The sequence below is a fragment of the Heterodontus francisci genome, chromosome 31 (assembly GCF_036365525.1).
Source record: "Heterodontus francisci isolate sHetFra1 chromosome 31, sHetFra1.hap1, whole genome shotgun sequence".
NCBI lineage: Eukaryota > Metazoa > Chordata > Chondrichthyes > Heterodontiformes > Heterodontidae > Heterodontus > Heterodontus francisci.
The window spans coordinates 9,756,712-9,772,942 of NC_090401.1; the positions used below are offsets into that span (position 1 = coordinate 9,756,712).

A 16,231-nucleotide genomic window follows, 5' to 3' on the forward strand; every position below is an offset into this window, starting at 1 on the left:
CACTCGCACGGTTTCTCTGCCCCCTAGAGGTCTTTCTTTGTCTCTGAAGGTTCCTGTAAATGCTGTTAGCAACTCTGGCGGGGTGCTTCTTGTGTCTGCATTTACGTAGGAGGTTGTGGGGTCTAACCTTTCAAATTTTTCGGAGTTGACTGACTGAACAGTAGGGGTTTTCATCCGGGATTCCTCTCAGACTTCCTTTAACTTGCCCTCTTGGTCACGTATTCCCCTTCCCTGTCTAACCTTTTGCCGGCTTTGTGTCTGCCTGTCCCTTTTTGTTCTCGGTGGGGTGGTGGTGGTCCCTTACAGTTCACCAGCCCTCTGCTGGAGGGTCCTCCTAACACCAGTACAGGACTTAGGGTGCAGGTTTCACTGTAGGTTGGGGTTTCCCCTCAACCTGGCACATGTGGCAACTCCTGCAGTACTCCACCACATCTTTGTGGAGTTTTGGTCAGTCAACCTGTTGTCTTATGCGGGCTTTGATCTTTCATATACCGATATGTACAGCCACTGTAGTCTCATGGGCCCTTCTTAATATTTATCCCCGGTACCTCTATGGCACCACTAACTGGTGAACCACTGTCCACTCCTTGCTCTCAGGTCTGTGAGGAGAACTCCATTTCCTCATCAGTACCTCATTCTTTAAAAAGTAGCAATCAGGGACTCCCTCTGCTTCACTTTCAGACTGGGCAGCCTGTGCTAACTCTTGCAATACTGGGTCGGCTCGCTGAGCCTCAGCTAGGGAAAATCCATTTAATTCATTCCCTGGGTCTCCTAACTTCTCAAAGAAAGTGTCAGACAGGCAGACCTCATGGTCATCTGCCTGCAGTGCTAATGCAGTCTCCTCTGGGGGAGCTGGTTTGATCATGGCTTGATCCACTACACATTCAGGGGTCTGTCTTCTGCCAACGCCCTGTCTCTCTGACCTCCTGCGATCTTTCTTTCACTACTGGGGGGGCTATCACCTTCACCCCCCGCCAGATCATTACCTAGGAGCAGGTCAACCCTGTCCACCGGCAAATTAGGGACAATCCCTACAGTCAGCGGTCCCGAATCTAGGTCACACTCCAGGTGCACCCGGTGTACCGGTACAGACATACACTGCCCTCCGATACCATTCACCACTATGCTGGTGTTCACTGCACTCTTTGGGAGAAAGGTCAGACCTTTTCCCAGTAAAAGGGATCTAGTGGCCCCTGTGTCTCTGAGAATCACTATGGACTTGCTTGCCCCACTCGAGGGGTATGGGGTTATTTTCCCTTCGGACACAAAACCCTGATAACCTTCAGGAATTCTATTACATTTTCCTGCACTGGAAGCTGTAAGCTTCCTGGGTCTCACTCTTACTGCAGTTAAAGCCACAGCTTGTTCTACTGTTCTTTCCATCAGGTTCCCTTCTTCTGTGGCTGTGACCTGATTAACCCGACCAACTTTCCCTTTAGTTTCCAGCAGTCAGCTTTTAAATGCCCTGCTTTATTACAATGAAAGCACACAGGTCTCTGGGTCTCACACTTGCTCACAGCACCTTCCTTTTTGGTTGGAGAAGGTCTCCCTGTGTCTCTTGCTTTCCTTTCTCTCTCAGGACTGCCTGTGCTGCTATCACCTTCCCACCCTTTGTCCTTTTCGGATTTGTGGGGGTGATTTGGAAAGTTTCGCCCCTGGGAAACCGACTTATAAATTAAAGCAAACTCATCGGCCAGAACGGCCGCTTGCCGGGCTCTCTGAATCCGCTGTTCCTCTACATGGGTCTGTATGGAGAGTGGGAGAGAGTATTTAAATTCCTCTAACAGAATAACTTCTCTGAGATTCTCATAGCTGAGCTGTACTTTAAGAGCCCTTAGCCACTGGTCAAAAGCCAGCAGCTTACTTCTTTCAAACTCCAGATAAGTTTGATTAGTTTGCTTCTTGAGGGTTCTACACTTTTGGCGATAGGCTTCAGGTACTAATTCATAAGCCCCAAGGACAGCATTTTTGGTCAATTCATAATTTGATGAACTCTCATCTGGCAACAGAATAAACCCCATTGGTTTTTCCAGTTAGCTTGCTTTATAGTAAAAGAGACCAGGTCTCAGCTGGCCATTTTAGCTGCCTTGCCAGTTTCTCAAAAGACAGAAAAAAATCTTCTACATCTTCTTCATTGAATTTTGGGATTAATTGAGCAAGTTTTAGCAATTTTGTACCCAGCCCGGAATTCTGCTCCTTCATATTGGCCGTGCTTTCACTGGGGTTACTCTATTGCCCCCTAGCTAACTCCAGTTGCTTCAGCTTTCTCTCTCTCTTCGGATTCTTTCTGGAATATTCTTTCTCTCTCTCTCTCCTCTCTCTCTCATTCCTTCTTTTTCTCTCTCTCTCCCACCTTTCATTTTCTTCACGTTCCTTCTGGAAGGCTCTCTCTTTCTCCCTCTCCTGTCTCTCTCTCTCGTTCCCTGTCTTCTAATTCAAGTTTCCTTTGTTCCAATTCTATCTTTGCTAGTAGTACCCTGTTTGGATCTACTTTTAACACTGCTTCTGCCGCTTCAGATTTTAGGGAAAAATGGTTGGCCACTAGTCTTAGGAGTTCAGACTTCCTAGCCTTGCCACATGCAGTGATCCCACACTGCTCAGCCATTTTTCTCAACTCCTCCATAGACAGTGCTTTTAACTTATCCCAGGTTACTTCACCCTGAATTGGAGAGCTGCTAGCTTCAGTTGCAGACATGTTAGTGTTCAATCACACACAACCACAAAAAAAGCTCTGCTCATCTTGCTCTTTTTTGATTGGAAACAATTTGGCTTCCCACTTCCAATATTTCTCTTGTTTGTCTGTGGGTAAAATTTCGGATGCAAGCACCCAAATTTCTTTTATGACCAGGTGAGAAAGGTGTCTAGGGGTCTTTCTCAGCCTTCACTTGGTCTTATTGTAACAGGGTTTATGTTTTTAAACACAGTGTGTTTTGAGCTCCCCCTTGGTGAATCCTTGTTCAGCACTTTCCAATTCTAAGGCAAAGCAATGAGCACAAACAGGCCTTCTTAGGTTTAAAGAAGAAAAGTAAAATTTATTAAAACTTAAACTTAAACTCTAATACAGTTAACGCCTACAGATATAAGACACGTGCATGCTAGCATACACACGCGATATACACATGCAAATAGGGAGAAAAGAACAGAAGAAAAATAAAGTACAGAGGTTTGAGGCAATATCAGAAGAGTTCCTTGTTTCCTGTGCTTCAAGCTCACTGTCGTCCATTTGTAAGTAGTCTTGCTTTTCGTTGGGGCCCAATATTCTTCTTAAATCTTGTTCACAGTAGGAGACCTTTCTCTCTTGGACTGCATGTGTCTTCAATGGGTCTTCGGTTCCGTGAGAAAGAGATGAGACCAGACAGGCCAGAGGTGTTCTCAGTCCAGGAGAAAAAAGTTTTCTGAGTTTCTTTCTCTCAGCAAGTTCAAATTCAAAAATATCCAACAGTCAGTTAGTATGTGACTAAACTGGTCTGACCACTTCTTCTGAGTATTTGGGAAGCAAGGACTGGGTCCCTGGTACCAACACTGTCTGCTAGAATGCAAATGTCTTTCCAGTCCGGGGTTTGGTAATTCCTTGTGATAGGCTCTCTCTTCTTCCCAGCCACAATTTTTTGTTCATGTGGTGAAATAATGTTTGCCTCAGTCTTGGCAGGTAGGCGCCTGCATGACATTGTGCTATCTTTTAATTTATTTATGCATCTGGTATTGCAGCATGGCTACCTGACCCGAACCCGACCAGACCCGACGACATGTGTTGGGTTTGGGTCGGGTCGGGTCTCCCTTCCGGGTCTGGCATTCGGGCTCAGGTCGAGTCAGGCCGGGTCGGACACAGTGTTGGCTTTTGGTCAGGGAGGGAAAAGCTTCAAAATTTGAATAGCTAGAATGTCAAGGCGGGAAACATGCATCCGGTCTCCGCACTAGTCCGCAGTGAGCGATTCCATCCAAGGTAGAGCACAACCTGTTTGAAATAATCAAGTTTATTCCGGTAGTCGGGTTGGGTTGGGTTGGGTCGGGCCCAGGAAAAAAATCAAAGGACTTGGGCCGGGTCGAGTTCGGGTTGGATGTGGTTCTGTCGGGCTCGGGTCGGGTTTCAATCGCATACCCAAACAGGCCTTTACCTGGCATGTACTTTTATAGGAAAAAAAGGGATGGTGCATTTTGTGTAAGGTATGTCAGTGCAGTACCGAATATTACTCCTTTTTGACACTCATTGTCAGTGCTCTAAGCTCAAGTACAGTACAGATTATATTCAGGACACAACTCACCCTACACTGTCCCATGAAATATTCCCAGGGCAGGTATAGCACAAGTCAGATACAGATTAAAAGTTTTTACTAACAAGTGGTTCTCAAACCTTTTTGGTTGAAGGACCACTTTTCAAATGAATTAGTAATCACAGATCCCTCCCTCATCAAAATGATAATACCATATAATATTCATAATAAGTACTCCATATAAAGAGTGTTTCAATTAAACTTTTAAGAAAATAGATATTAATGGGGTAGGTTTGCCTGCTTCTCATTGCAGAATCTGTAAATCCTTGCACGTTTCCCTCTTAAATGAGACAGCCAGCCTTATCTGTGCTACACATGTGGTGTCCACACTCAGCTCCTGCCTCCTGGCTCGCATATGCCACATTACTTTGTAGATCCCCTGGAATATCTCTATAGACCCCACAAGGGTCTGCGGACCCCAGTTTGAAACTAGGGCTCTACACTGTCTCATCAAAGACTCCCAAGGCAGGTACAGAGAAAAGAATGTTCTACCCTGTCTCAGCTAACAGTGCCTGATCTAATACCCTCAATTAGGTAACACTTGGGTTCAATACAGAGTAAAGCTCCATCTATACTGTTCCATCAAACACTCTCAGGGTAGGTACAGTATGAGATAGATATGAAGTAAATTCCCTTTACACCATCCATTTCAAACACTCGAAGGTCAGGTTCAGCATGCGATTGGTACAGAGGAAAGATTTTTTCACATAGAGCCATCAAGCAGTTCTAGGTCTGGGATAAAACAGATTAGATGCAGACTGAATCTCTTTTTACTCAAATTGTCTGAGTCCCAACCTCAGGAGGGTGCTTCCTACAAAATTCTCAATTGGCTTCTCGATTTTCCACACCATCCTGGTGGATTCTCTTTATGAACCTGACGATAGGACTATTTTGTTATAGGAGCTTTCACTGAATGGATATGAAGTGACCAAAATTAGATAGCCCCCTAAAATGGGCGCAGCATGTGGTGTGTGGTTAACGTTCATGTTGCCTACTTATTATCATAAATGTTGTTTTTTTTATTCATTCATGGGATGTGGGCATCACTGGCTATGCCAGCATTTATTGCCCATCCCTAATTGCCCTTGAGAAGGTGGTGGGTGAGCTGCCTTCTTGAACCGCTGCAGTCCATTTGGGATAGGTGGACCCACAGTGCTGTTAGGAAGGGAGTTCCAGGATTTTGACCCAGCGACAGTGAAGGAACGGCGATATAGTTCCAAGTCAGGATGGTGTGTGGCTTGGAGGGGAATTTGCAGGTGGTGATGTTCCCATGCATTTGCTGCCCTTGTCCTTCTAGTTGGTAGAGGTCGCGGGTTTGGAAGGTACTGTCTAAGGAGCCTTGGTGCATTGCTGCAGTGCATCTTGTAGATGGTACGCACTACTGTAGCCTGAAACCAGTGCTAAATGTGCTGTTGACAGGCGTGCATGCCTCAGCAGGGGCTCAAGTTCAAGTGAAGCTCGCATCAAATAAAACTAGTCTACACTACTGAAAGCCTGCTTACCCTCTTAAAGGGAGGTGCATTTTGGCTGCAGCAGGTCTTGGAAGTGTCTGGAGAAGACTGCCCAAGCAGGAAGAGCACTGAATAATGGCACCACAGGTCAGAGATGCTGCTTCAAAGTTCTGCAACATAGCACTGGAGGTCTTGGTGCAATGGTGGACAGGTGTAGTGGGGTCCTCTATTCATTGAGGACCAGGAGGCCTTCCAGACAGACACTACAAATACAATGGGAGCAGACAGTCCTCGCAGTCATTGCCAGGTCTGCTAGAAAGCCTGCATTCACGGTCAAGGAGCATGGAGGAATCGACACCAACATTGAACAGGGTTTTGCGCAAAGCTTGGAGCCCATCCTTTCCCGTGTGGAAATGATGACCAAGTCCATGAGAACACTTGCAGATGCAACCATGATGGAGAATCTCATGACCGATGTCTCAACTACCATTGCAGCACAAGCAGAAGCCGCCCAAGGTCTGAGTGCTGCAATGGAAGCTCAGCATTTTGCCATGTAAACGCAGCTTGTTGTCATGCAAGCTCAAACTGCTGTCGTCATGGCTGTGAATTATAGTGTGCAAAGGATATTACAGGGTGCCACAGCAGACCATGAATCTGTCCTCCAATACATTACTAGGATTGCTGAGGTGGCGCCCTGGGGGAGTGGCAGTGGCTCCGTGGAGAATGAACCTGTTGTTCTCTCTCAGGATGACAGTGTTCATCCTCCCACCACTGCCACGCTGCCTGTGCCCTTGCTGTTGCCTGTCAGCCAGCCAAGAACACTGCTACAATTGCCAGGGTGGTGCAGTCTGAAGTCAGGCCTTCTAGATCCAGAGCTGCGCAAGGTTGTTCTGCGAGACCTCCTGCAGTCTCCGCCACTGAAAGTCAGCATCCTTCCACTAGCCATACTGCAACCACTGGGGTAGCACTGTGTTAAAGCACTAGGACAGGCAAAGGCACACAGAAGACAAGCACAAAGGGAATGCACAATAGCATTAGTTGACTTCTATATTGAATATTGGTTAGTTTGATTTATAAAGTTGGTCTGCAATGTTTGTTTTGTGGTGGCTTTTATTTCAGCATTGTGGCCAAGAAGACAATGTGATGCTCAGCAACAATGGGAAAGTAAAGCCTGAGATTGTTGGTGAATGGGGAATTGGGGTTGCATTCACTCCTACGCAGTCTGATGAGCTGATCACAGACAGTCTGGCTGGAAAGGAGATGTGTTGGTTGCCTCCTCCCCTCCTCCTCCTCAGCTGTATGCCGTATACCTGGCGGCAAGTGCTGTGCCCTCATGATGGCGAGGTTGTGCAGGTCTACTCTAGCGCGGTCGAGGTAGCAGAAGGGTTGCTCAAGCACTCTAATGGTCTGCTCAGTCACATTTCATGTGGCAGCATGGCTTTCATTATGCTGCTCACATGTGTGTGGGTTGTGCACCACAGCCAATAGCCAGTTTATCCTGGTGGCTCAAATGCTAATATTACAGTCGACTGTCACAGAATGAAGGCATCATGACTGCTGCCAGGATATTGGGCTTTGACCTGCATGATTCTCTGCCTATGGTCACACACCAGCTGGACATTGAGGGAGTGAAATCCCTTTCAGTTGCAGTACATCTCTGAATTTATATGTGGTGCCCACAAAATGATGGGTGTGCATCAATAGCACTCTGCACCATGGGGAAGCCTGCAATCCTTGTGAAGCTGCATGCTCGCTCTGCCTGCTTCTCTCTGGCAAGACAGAATGAAATGTATTCAGCTCTCTTTGCATAGAGAGTCTCAATGATTTCCCTTATGTAAGAGTGGATGGCAAACTGGGAGATATTGGCAATATTTCCTGCTCCAGCCTAGAAGGAGCCCGACACAAAAACATTCATGGCCACAATCACCTTCCCAGCCACTGGCAATGCTGTTCTTGCATTGCTTGGCTGTAGTTCTGCCTGTAACAAAAGGCAGATTTCAGTGAGCAACTCCTTGGTGCAGCAGAGACATTGCATACATTGTTCCTCACTGAGGTTGAGAAAGGAGAAATGCTCCCTGAAGACCCTGGGTGCATATGGCCTCCAGCTGAGACCCTCTCTCCCCCTTCCTCTTCAAGCAGAATGTCTTCCTCTGTGTCGCCTCTGCTCATCCTCCCTGTCGTGCTATAGGCCAAGAGGATAGAAACTACTGCAGCTATGACTGAGAGCCAGTGGTCTGAATAGAGCCCTTGAAGTCAGAACTAACTTGACAGTAGTTGATGATCCATTTAATTAGGGTTGGTGGGGAGTCCTTTCTGCTCATGAACACATGTTCAGCTGGGTAAGGTTAAGAGAGGGCATTAGCTGGAGTGTTAGGTTGTAAATGGCGTCAAATCAGCGATAACCACTGACTGATGTCATGATCTGCCTACTCTGTACTCTTCCAGCGAAGGCTAATGAATGCTCAGGCTAACGACCTACCCAAAATGGCATCCTATGCAGGCCACAGCAGAAGTGTACATGTGGTGAGAATGATGTTTTGATATCAAAATGGCACCCATAGTGCCGAAAATACAAACACAATGCAAACAAAATTTGCGAGAGGTCTCAAACTCAATTCAGTCTTTGGAGTGAGACTGTCATCCCATCAGCTTTAATTGGATTGGAATCTAATTGTGTTTTTTTAACTCAATTAAAATTAAAGATATTTGAGAAATTGGGGCAGTTAGATTGCCAGCCCTTTTAATCGAGTTAAAAAAAACACAACTTGCCTCTCCCTTGGGAGGAACAGACCAACACGTGCAAGGTTCTGAACAAACAGAACATCAAGCTCATGACAAAAGTACTTTTAGGATGTAAAATTGCAAATACAATGTAAGGAGTGCAAGGACACAGGTCAGAAAAAGTTAGCAGCAAGTTGTAATCAGTCCATCTTGTAATAACACTGATATTTAAAAAGTAAATCACAATTTAATTCAACACAACAAACATATTTTTCATTGGGATTGAGAATTAGACAATGTAGTTTTGAATTCTGTCCTGATAGACACAAACCTGTCATTCGACTTTTTTTTCCCACTGAGGTTAATGAATGGAAGGATGGAAAGAGAAATGAGGATTAATAATGTGAGGTGGTAAAGACAAGAGCACAGCTTCTGGGATGAGTGACTATTCCTCTCCCCGAATATCTTACTTCTCCACTTCATGCATCAGCTCCCAGCCATGAGAGTGAGGAGATGACCCTATGCATGTTTGAAGGGACAAGCTGTTACCTGATCACTGGGTGTATGTATCCCAAAGGGCACCTCACTCTGCTGGTTTAATTCCACACAAGCTCCTCCAGTTGGATGACATATGCAAAAACTGTAGCCTTCTCTTGGATACTTGGCATCAACACCGACTGGAGTAGATAACTATCTTCACCCAATGTAAGGACTAATAGTCTAATGAACAATAATCAAAATACACAGTAAGTATAACTAGCCTGATAGTGCAGGAGAGTCAGATGTACCCATCATCTGACATTCTCCAACTGAGAAGGAAGGCAAATTATTCTCAAATCCAGCCAGTTGACATTTCCCTTGAGGAAGCTGTCACCCATCACCTATTCCCAGTGTTCTCCTAAAGACAGGAACTCATTGTGTAGGCAGCACACTGGCATTACCAAGATACCACAAAACACCTCTTTTTGAATTCCTCTACCATTAGACTCACCAATTAAAAGAGAGAATGCAGCCCCTCATCCCATGAGCTGACATTTAGGTTACAGCTGAACAATGAAAACATATGACCATACCCAGAGGGAAGCATACACAAAACACACACAAACAGATGTGAGATTCAGCTTGAGGTAAATATATTTGTCACCTACCTCTCCCCCAAATTACAGGGGGGCACAATTAGTCTTTGACTTGAATGAAATGCATGTATCCGTGGGGATTCTTCTTGTAATTTTTTGCAGTCTGAATTTCTAAGTCCACCATTGCGCCAACGGCTCAGTGATTCAAGCATAACTGCCAGTTCTCTAGAGTTTGGTTTTAACAAATGAAAATGATCATTCCTTTCTGATGCCAAACATTCCGACTCTCTTAAAGAGACAGTATCTTTCATTTCTTTGCATGGTTTGCATTTTGGTGTCCAGGGAAAAGCTGTTCAGGATTTCTTTGTAGGAGAACCTCAATTTCCTGATGTTACTCTCCCTGACCAGGACCTAGGTACCAAGTGGAAACTGTGCTATTATGTGGGCACACCACTCAGCTGTAACTGAGGAGGAAATGCTCCCAGCTCTGGAGACATCTTTTCCATATATTCTAGTAAAAGAAGGCCCCATGACCAATATTTTGCACTAGAGGAGGGGACAACTCTAAATTGTCAGACAGTTTTTCTGACATCCAGTACTGGATGAACAGAAATTTCCTCCATCTAAATATTGAGAAGACTGAAGCCATTGTCTTCAGTTGCTGCCCAAACTCTGTTCCCGAGCCACCGACTCCAGACTGTTCACAACCTTGGTATCATATTTGACCCAGAGGTGGGGGTCCAACCACATATCCGTGCCGTCATAAAACCACCTATTTCCACCTCTGTAATATTGTCCAACGCGGTCCTGCCTCAGCTCACCTGCTGCTGAAACCCTCATTAATTGTTATCTCTAGACTTTACTATTCCAATGCACTCCTTGTCAGACCCCCATGTTCTGCCCTCCATAAACTTGATGCCATCCAAAACTCTGCTGCCTGTGTCCTAACACGAAGTCCCGTTCACCCATCACCGCTGTTCTCACTGACCTATGTTGGCTTCCAGTTAAGCAACGCCTCGATTTAAAATCCTCATCCTTGTTTTCAAATCTGTCCATGGCCTCACTCCTCCCTATTTCTGGAATCTCCTCCAGCCTTACAGCCCTCTGAGATATGCATGCTCCTCCAATTCCAGCCTCTTCAGCATCTCTGATTTTAATTGCTCCACCATTGGCAGTCATGTCTTCAGCTGCCAAGGCCCAAGCTCTGGAATTTTTTGCCTAAACTTCACACCCTCTTTACGACTCTTTTCTCCTTTAAAATGCTTCTTAAATCAAGCTCTTTGACCAAGCTTTGGGTCATGTGCCTTAATATCTATGCGACTCAGTGTCAAATTTTGTTTGCCAATGTTCCTGGGAAGTACCTTGGGATCTGTTACTATGTTAAAGGAGGTATATAAATACAAGTTGTTGATGTTATTGTTGTTGATGTGAAGAATCTCAACAATGATATGCATTAGATATCAGATTCCATCACTGAACTGTGGTGGGGACCAGACTCTATCTGCAGGAATAAGCATCTGAACGCAACGTTCTATTCCCCAGGTTTCTTCCCTCCTCTTCTAAAGATGCTGACTTTTGCTATTGGATGGTTCCACAGCTGCCAGCTACCCTCCAGTATTTTATGTAACTGGCCCGTCCTCATCATCAAACACTGAGGGCTTCACAACTGAGCCCAATTCTCTTGTTACCCATAGTTTCCAGCAAAGGTCATTGGGTAGACCCTGAGGAGCTAAACTCCTGGTTGGTTTTCCCCTTCCCTAGTGCAGGGCTTTTTGGTCAGTTGTACCCCCCACTGTGCCATCCCAACAGATGACCAGAAATGAAACCTGCAATCTTCCTGGAATCGCTCAGTACCACACTAGCTGGCACTGAGACATTGAGTGAACAAAAAGTACAACCTTAAACAAAAAACCTGGACACAGGTTCAGGAGAAATGGAAAATCATTCCATTCCCACAACACCCAATCAAATCTTTCCAGTGCAGAAGAGTAGGCTCCATTTGATATGTGGGCACAGAGGAAAAAGTGAATCCGGCCCACCTGAGCAGATCTTTCTGTGTACTTCAATGTTGCAATTGTCCAACAACACAAGTGGAATTCCGAGTGTTGATGTACATTGGCATTAGCTCTGACACCATGTAAAGGAAGCATCACAGGAGTGTTCTGATGCTGCTTTTTTGACCCAAACCTATGGTGCAGAAAAAAATATGGACTGGTTCACTAGAATCCAATAATCTGTGCTGGGTGCGCAGTCACTGATGGGCATTACAAATCAAAAAAAACATGGCAAGTTTAGGAAGGGATTTGGGCAAATAAGGGAAGCAGGCAAGAATAAGGATGCTGAAAAGAGAATCTCATTCATCTCCTGCCTTCAGCCACACAGATAGCCTGTGACACTGTGGGTCAGGCTACTGGTGCAGTCGCTGTATCACAGAATGGACTTGCTGTTGCCTTTTCCTGAATGGGGAATTTCTGGTCATGTTGAGTTATTTGTAGGTGCTTCCAAATATATCCTCCCACAAGGGAGCTGGTCATGTATGCCTACTTGTGTCTAGTTATAGACTGACACAGTTAAGAGTTCCAGAAAGAAGTTGCCTTACTGTCATGGGGGAGTTAGGAGAGTGGTGGGTTGGGGGGGGGGTGAAAATTAATCTGGAGGCTTAAGGAAAGGCGCTATACAGCGTCTTTGTGAACTAGAGGCACGTCTCCTACCACTAACTGAGAATTCTTATGCTGCCAAGCAATTGCAACAGGGTCAGAAGTACCCTGACAGGCTGAATGAGATGGGTTGAGTTCAGCAATTTTTAATTCTAATTCTAAAGTAGCTCTTATCCAAAGTTTGCAGAATCCAGAAAGAAGATACTGTCACTTTAATCCGTAAAAAAAGAAATAAAAAATATAAACTAAATTATTAGCTTCTCAGATTCTGGGGTTTATGTGAGCATATCAGTGAAAGCATTCAGAGTGAGTCGTGCTTGTTTGGTGCTTTGCAAAGCATTTGGTGAAGTAGAGCTGACAGGTAGGAGACAAATACTATTTAACCTTTGTGAAGTGATCTAATCTGAGACTGGCACATCTTCCCTGTTTTCCCAGAACAGTTTCTATCTTGGAAAAACAAGGAAAAGAGCCAACAGATCATAAATTATCTTCCAATCATGCAGTAAAATGAGCACAGCCACAAGGTGAAGTGGAAAAAGAGGTAAAGAGAGAGAGAGATGGGGAGAGATAGAAAGATGGGGAGAGAGACAGAATGGGGACATTGAAGTTGACAAGTCCATGAGTGATCTCACAAAGACAGAATTAAATTCCATGTGGAATTATTTTAACTGCAACCTCCACCCACAAACCTCTCCATCACCTAAAGTAACTATTGGAGCTAAATGGTATTATCAGATCACCACTAATTTGCTTTAGTCCTTAACTTTGCAATCAGGAGGTATTCACTGCAATATTAGACATGGGCATTGCATGATATGGTGCTGTACACCCTTCTCAGTAAGTCAATCATTGTTCTACTCTTTCACGGGCCAAGATATTTAATCAGGAGGAAAAAGAGATAGGCTATTTGAGCAAGCTGTAAAATAATACAGGAAAGCAAAAGAATAGACATGCTCCTTCAACCAATTTTGAAATCATAACTTCCTGCTGGGGCACATTTGTACCAATTATCCACCACCAAGAGATTAAATGTTTGTCCCCTGTAGGCACTTAGATGCATTTTGGGACATTTTTGTTGGATTGAATTCTCTTCACCATCATCAACCTAACTTATTGTTGGAAAAAGTGGTCCCTTCCTTATGCTCTTGGACGATGTTTAGCCAATAGATGTAATTCCAGGGAACAGGCCCCAAAACATAAGACTAGTCAATGGTTCCACCAAACACAGACGTTGTCCCTCTCTCTGGGGAATGAAAGGGAAGTGATCATCAAACAGTGCCATGTGCAATTATGATTGATATTCAGATCACTAAAAGTGACAGCTGTAATAATGTAACACAGCTGTAACACATACTACTGCTGATTGGACCTGAAGAAAGTTAAAAGTGGCCCTACACAAAAATCAAAGCTGACGGGGAGTGTAAGGGAAGTTGGGGAATAGGGTGAGAGTGAGAAGGGGTATAGAAAAGGAATAATAGGACCTTCAGTTGAATAATAGAACAATTCAGGAAGGAGCTTCTCATGCAGCAAAGGCTGGACTGAAAGTAGAAAAAATGTTTAGTCACACTGAGCACATAACATAGGAGAAAGTCAAGGAGACAGTAACACCACGTAATTATTGGGATGGAGCTATGCAGATGGCACAGTGCAGCAAAGCCCCAGTACAGTCTCACAGGGTGAGCACTAGGGCTTAATATCAACTTGTAGATCAAGCTCCACAGTGCAATTATAGCCTTTAATTAGAATGTATTTTCCATTTAAACCACATGACCACTCAAATATATACAAGAACTTCTTTTTTTCGCTGTTTCAGAACTTTAAAGAAAATTGCAGGATCATTATAGACTCCGATGTAACGTTTGTGACAATGGTTGATAATTACATTCTTATGCAAATCAAAAATGCACTTAGCTCAGGGGTGTCGCAACATTCACTCCAGGATTCTAGCCCCTAAGACTTTGAACGTCAGGTCTATTTGTACCTATATTTCCTATCTGCTGGATTAGGCTGCTTGAATTTCATGAGCCTTGAGGTTTGGAAAGGGTTATTTTTATTGTTGTTGCCTTATTGGTGGATAAAACCTGAAAGTGGGCACTAAGATCTATTAGTGTTGGCAACAAATTAATGGTAACATGAAATTATATTTATATGTGGCCCTTGAAAGGCAAATGCTTGGACACACTAATCTGTTAGGTCTTGTATTTGAAATTCATAGCAGTTTTATATATTTGTTTGTGTGGACAGAGAGTGATACATGAAGACCTGTAACAAGGACGAACTGTCTTTTAGAGTTCTATTCCAGATATTGTCAGCATGATAATTATTTTGATAGATTTCCCAATTCAGGGAGCTAGAACAGAAACATAGAAAATAGGAGCAGGAGTAGGCCATTTGGCCCTTCAAGCCTGCTCCACCATTCATTATGATCATGGCTGATCATCCAACTCAGTAGCCTGTTCCTGCTTTCACCCCATACCCTTTGATCCCTTTAGACCCAAGAGCTATATCTAACTCCTTTTTGAAAACATTCAATGTTTTAGCCTCAACTGCTTTCTATGGTAGCGGATTCCACAGGCTCACCGTTCTCTGGATGAAGAAATTTCTCCTCATCTCAGTCCCGAAAGGTTTACCCCGTATCCTTAGACTATGACCCCTAGTTCTGGACTCCCCCACCATCGGGAGCATCCTCCCTGCATCTATCCTGTCAATTTTATAGGTTTCTATGAGATCCCCCCTCACTCTTCTGAACTCCAGCGAATATAATCCTAACTGACTCGATCTCTCCTCATACGTCAGTCCCGCCATCCCAGGAATCAGTCTGGTAAACCTTCGCTGCACTCCCTCTATAGCAAGAACATCCTTCCTCAGATAAGGAGACCAAAACTGCACACAATATTCCAGGTGTGGCCTCACCAAGGCCCTGTATAATTGCAGCAAGATATCCCTGCTTCTGTACTCGAATCCTCTCGCTATGAAGGCCAACATACCATTTGCCTTTTTTACTGCCTGTTGCACCTGCATGCTTACCTTCAGTGACTGGTCTAAGAGAACACCCAGGTCTCGCTGCACATTCCCCTCTCAGTTTATAGCCATTCAGATAATAATCTGCCTTCCTGTTTTTGCTACCAAATTGGATAACCTCACATTTATCCACATTATACTGCATCTGCCATGCATTAGCCCGCTCACTCAACTTGTCCAAATCACCCTGAAGCCTCTCTGCATCCTCCTCACAACTCACCCACCCACCCAGTTTTGTGTCATCTGCAAATTTGGAGATATTACATTTAGTTCCCTCATCTAAATCATTAATATATATTGTGAATAGCTGGGGTCCTAGCACCGATCCCTGCGGTACTCCACTAGTCACTGCCTGCCTTTTGGAAAAATCCCTACTCTTTGTTTCCTGACTGCCAACCAATTTTCTATCCATTGCAATACACTACCCCCAATCCCATGTGCTTTAATTTTACACACTAATCTCTAATGTGGGACATTGTCGAATGCCTTCTGAAAGTCCAAATAAACCACATCCACTGGCTGCCCCTCATCAACTCTACGAGTTACATCCTCGAAGGATTCTGGTAGATTTGTCAAGCATGATTTCCCTTTCGTAAATCCATGCTGACTCTGTCCGATTCTACCACTGTTCTCCAAGTGCTCTGCTATAAAATCTTTCATAATGGACTCTAGAATTTCCCCCACTATTGACGTCAGGCTGACTGGTCTATAATTCCCTGCTTTCTCTCTACCTCCCTTTTTAAATAGTGGGGTTACATTAGCTACCCTCCAATCTGTAGGAATATTTCCTATCGCAATAGAATGTCAGTTACCCATTGGTCCATAGGATCTAGCACCAAGCACCAGCCTGTGCAGCAACATGCGTAGAGAACATGGTTCCAAATTCCTTCTGATGTTGAAATGTAATCTGGCATGAATGTGAGTTGAGGCTAGACTTGGCTATGCTGAGACCCTGCCCTATTTTTCATCCATCCAAATTTCAGCTCACCTACAAATGGGGAAGTGTATTATGATGTCATGTAAGTGCGGAAATT

The 16,231-nt window shown here is 44.5% G+C and overlaps 1 protein-coding gene across 1 annotated transcript in view; it reads right to left on the reverse strand.

Annotated features, from left to right (window-relative positions):
- Positions 1 to 16,231, reverse strand: part of LOC137347025 (potassium voltage-gated channel subfamily KQT member 4-like) — a 307,740-nt gene that overhangs the window by 115,333 nt on the left and 176,176 nt on the right. Inside the window, exons 9-13 of the mRNA XM_068011033.1 lie at positions 9,592 to 9,744; positions 9,052 to 9,163; positions 8,492 to 8,529; positions 7,650 to 7,700; positions 6,492 to 6,702 (exon numbers count right to left, since the gene is read on the reverse strand). Of these exons, the coding sequence (XP_067867134.1) occupies positions 6,492 to 6,702; positions 7,650 to 7,700; positions 8,492 to 8,529; positions 9,052 to 9,163; positions 9,592 to 9,744 (565 nt within the window). The remainder of the gene's footprint in view (positions 1 to 6,491; positions 6,703 to 7,649; positions 7,701 to 8,491; positions 8,530 to 9,051; positions 9,164 to 9,591; positions 9,745 to 16,231) is intronic.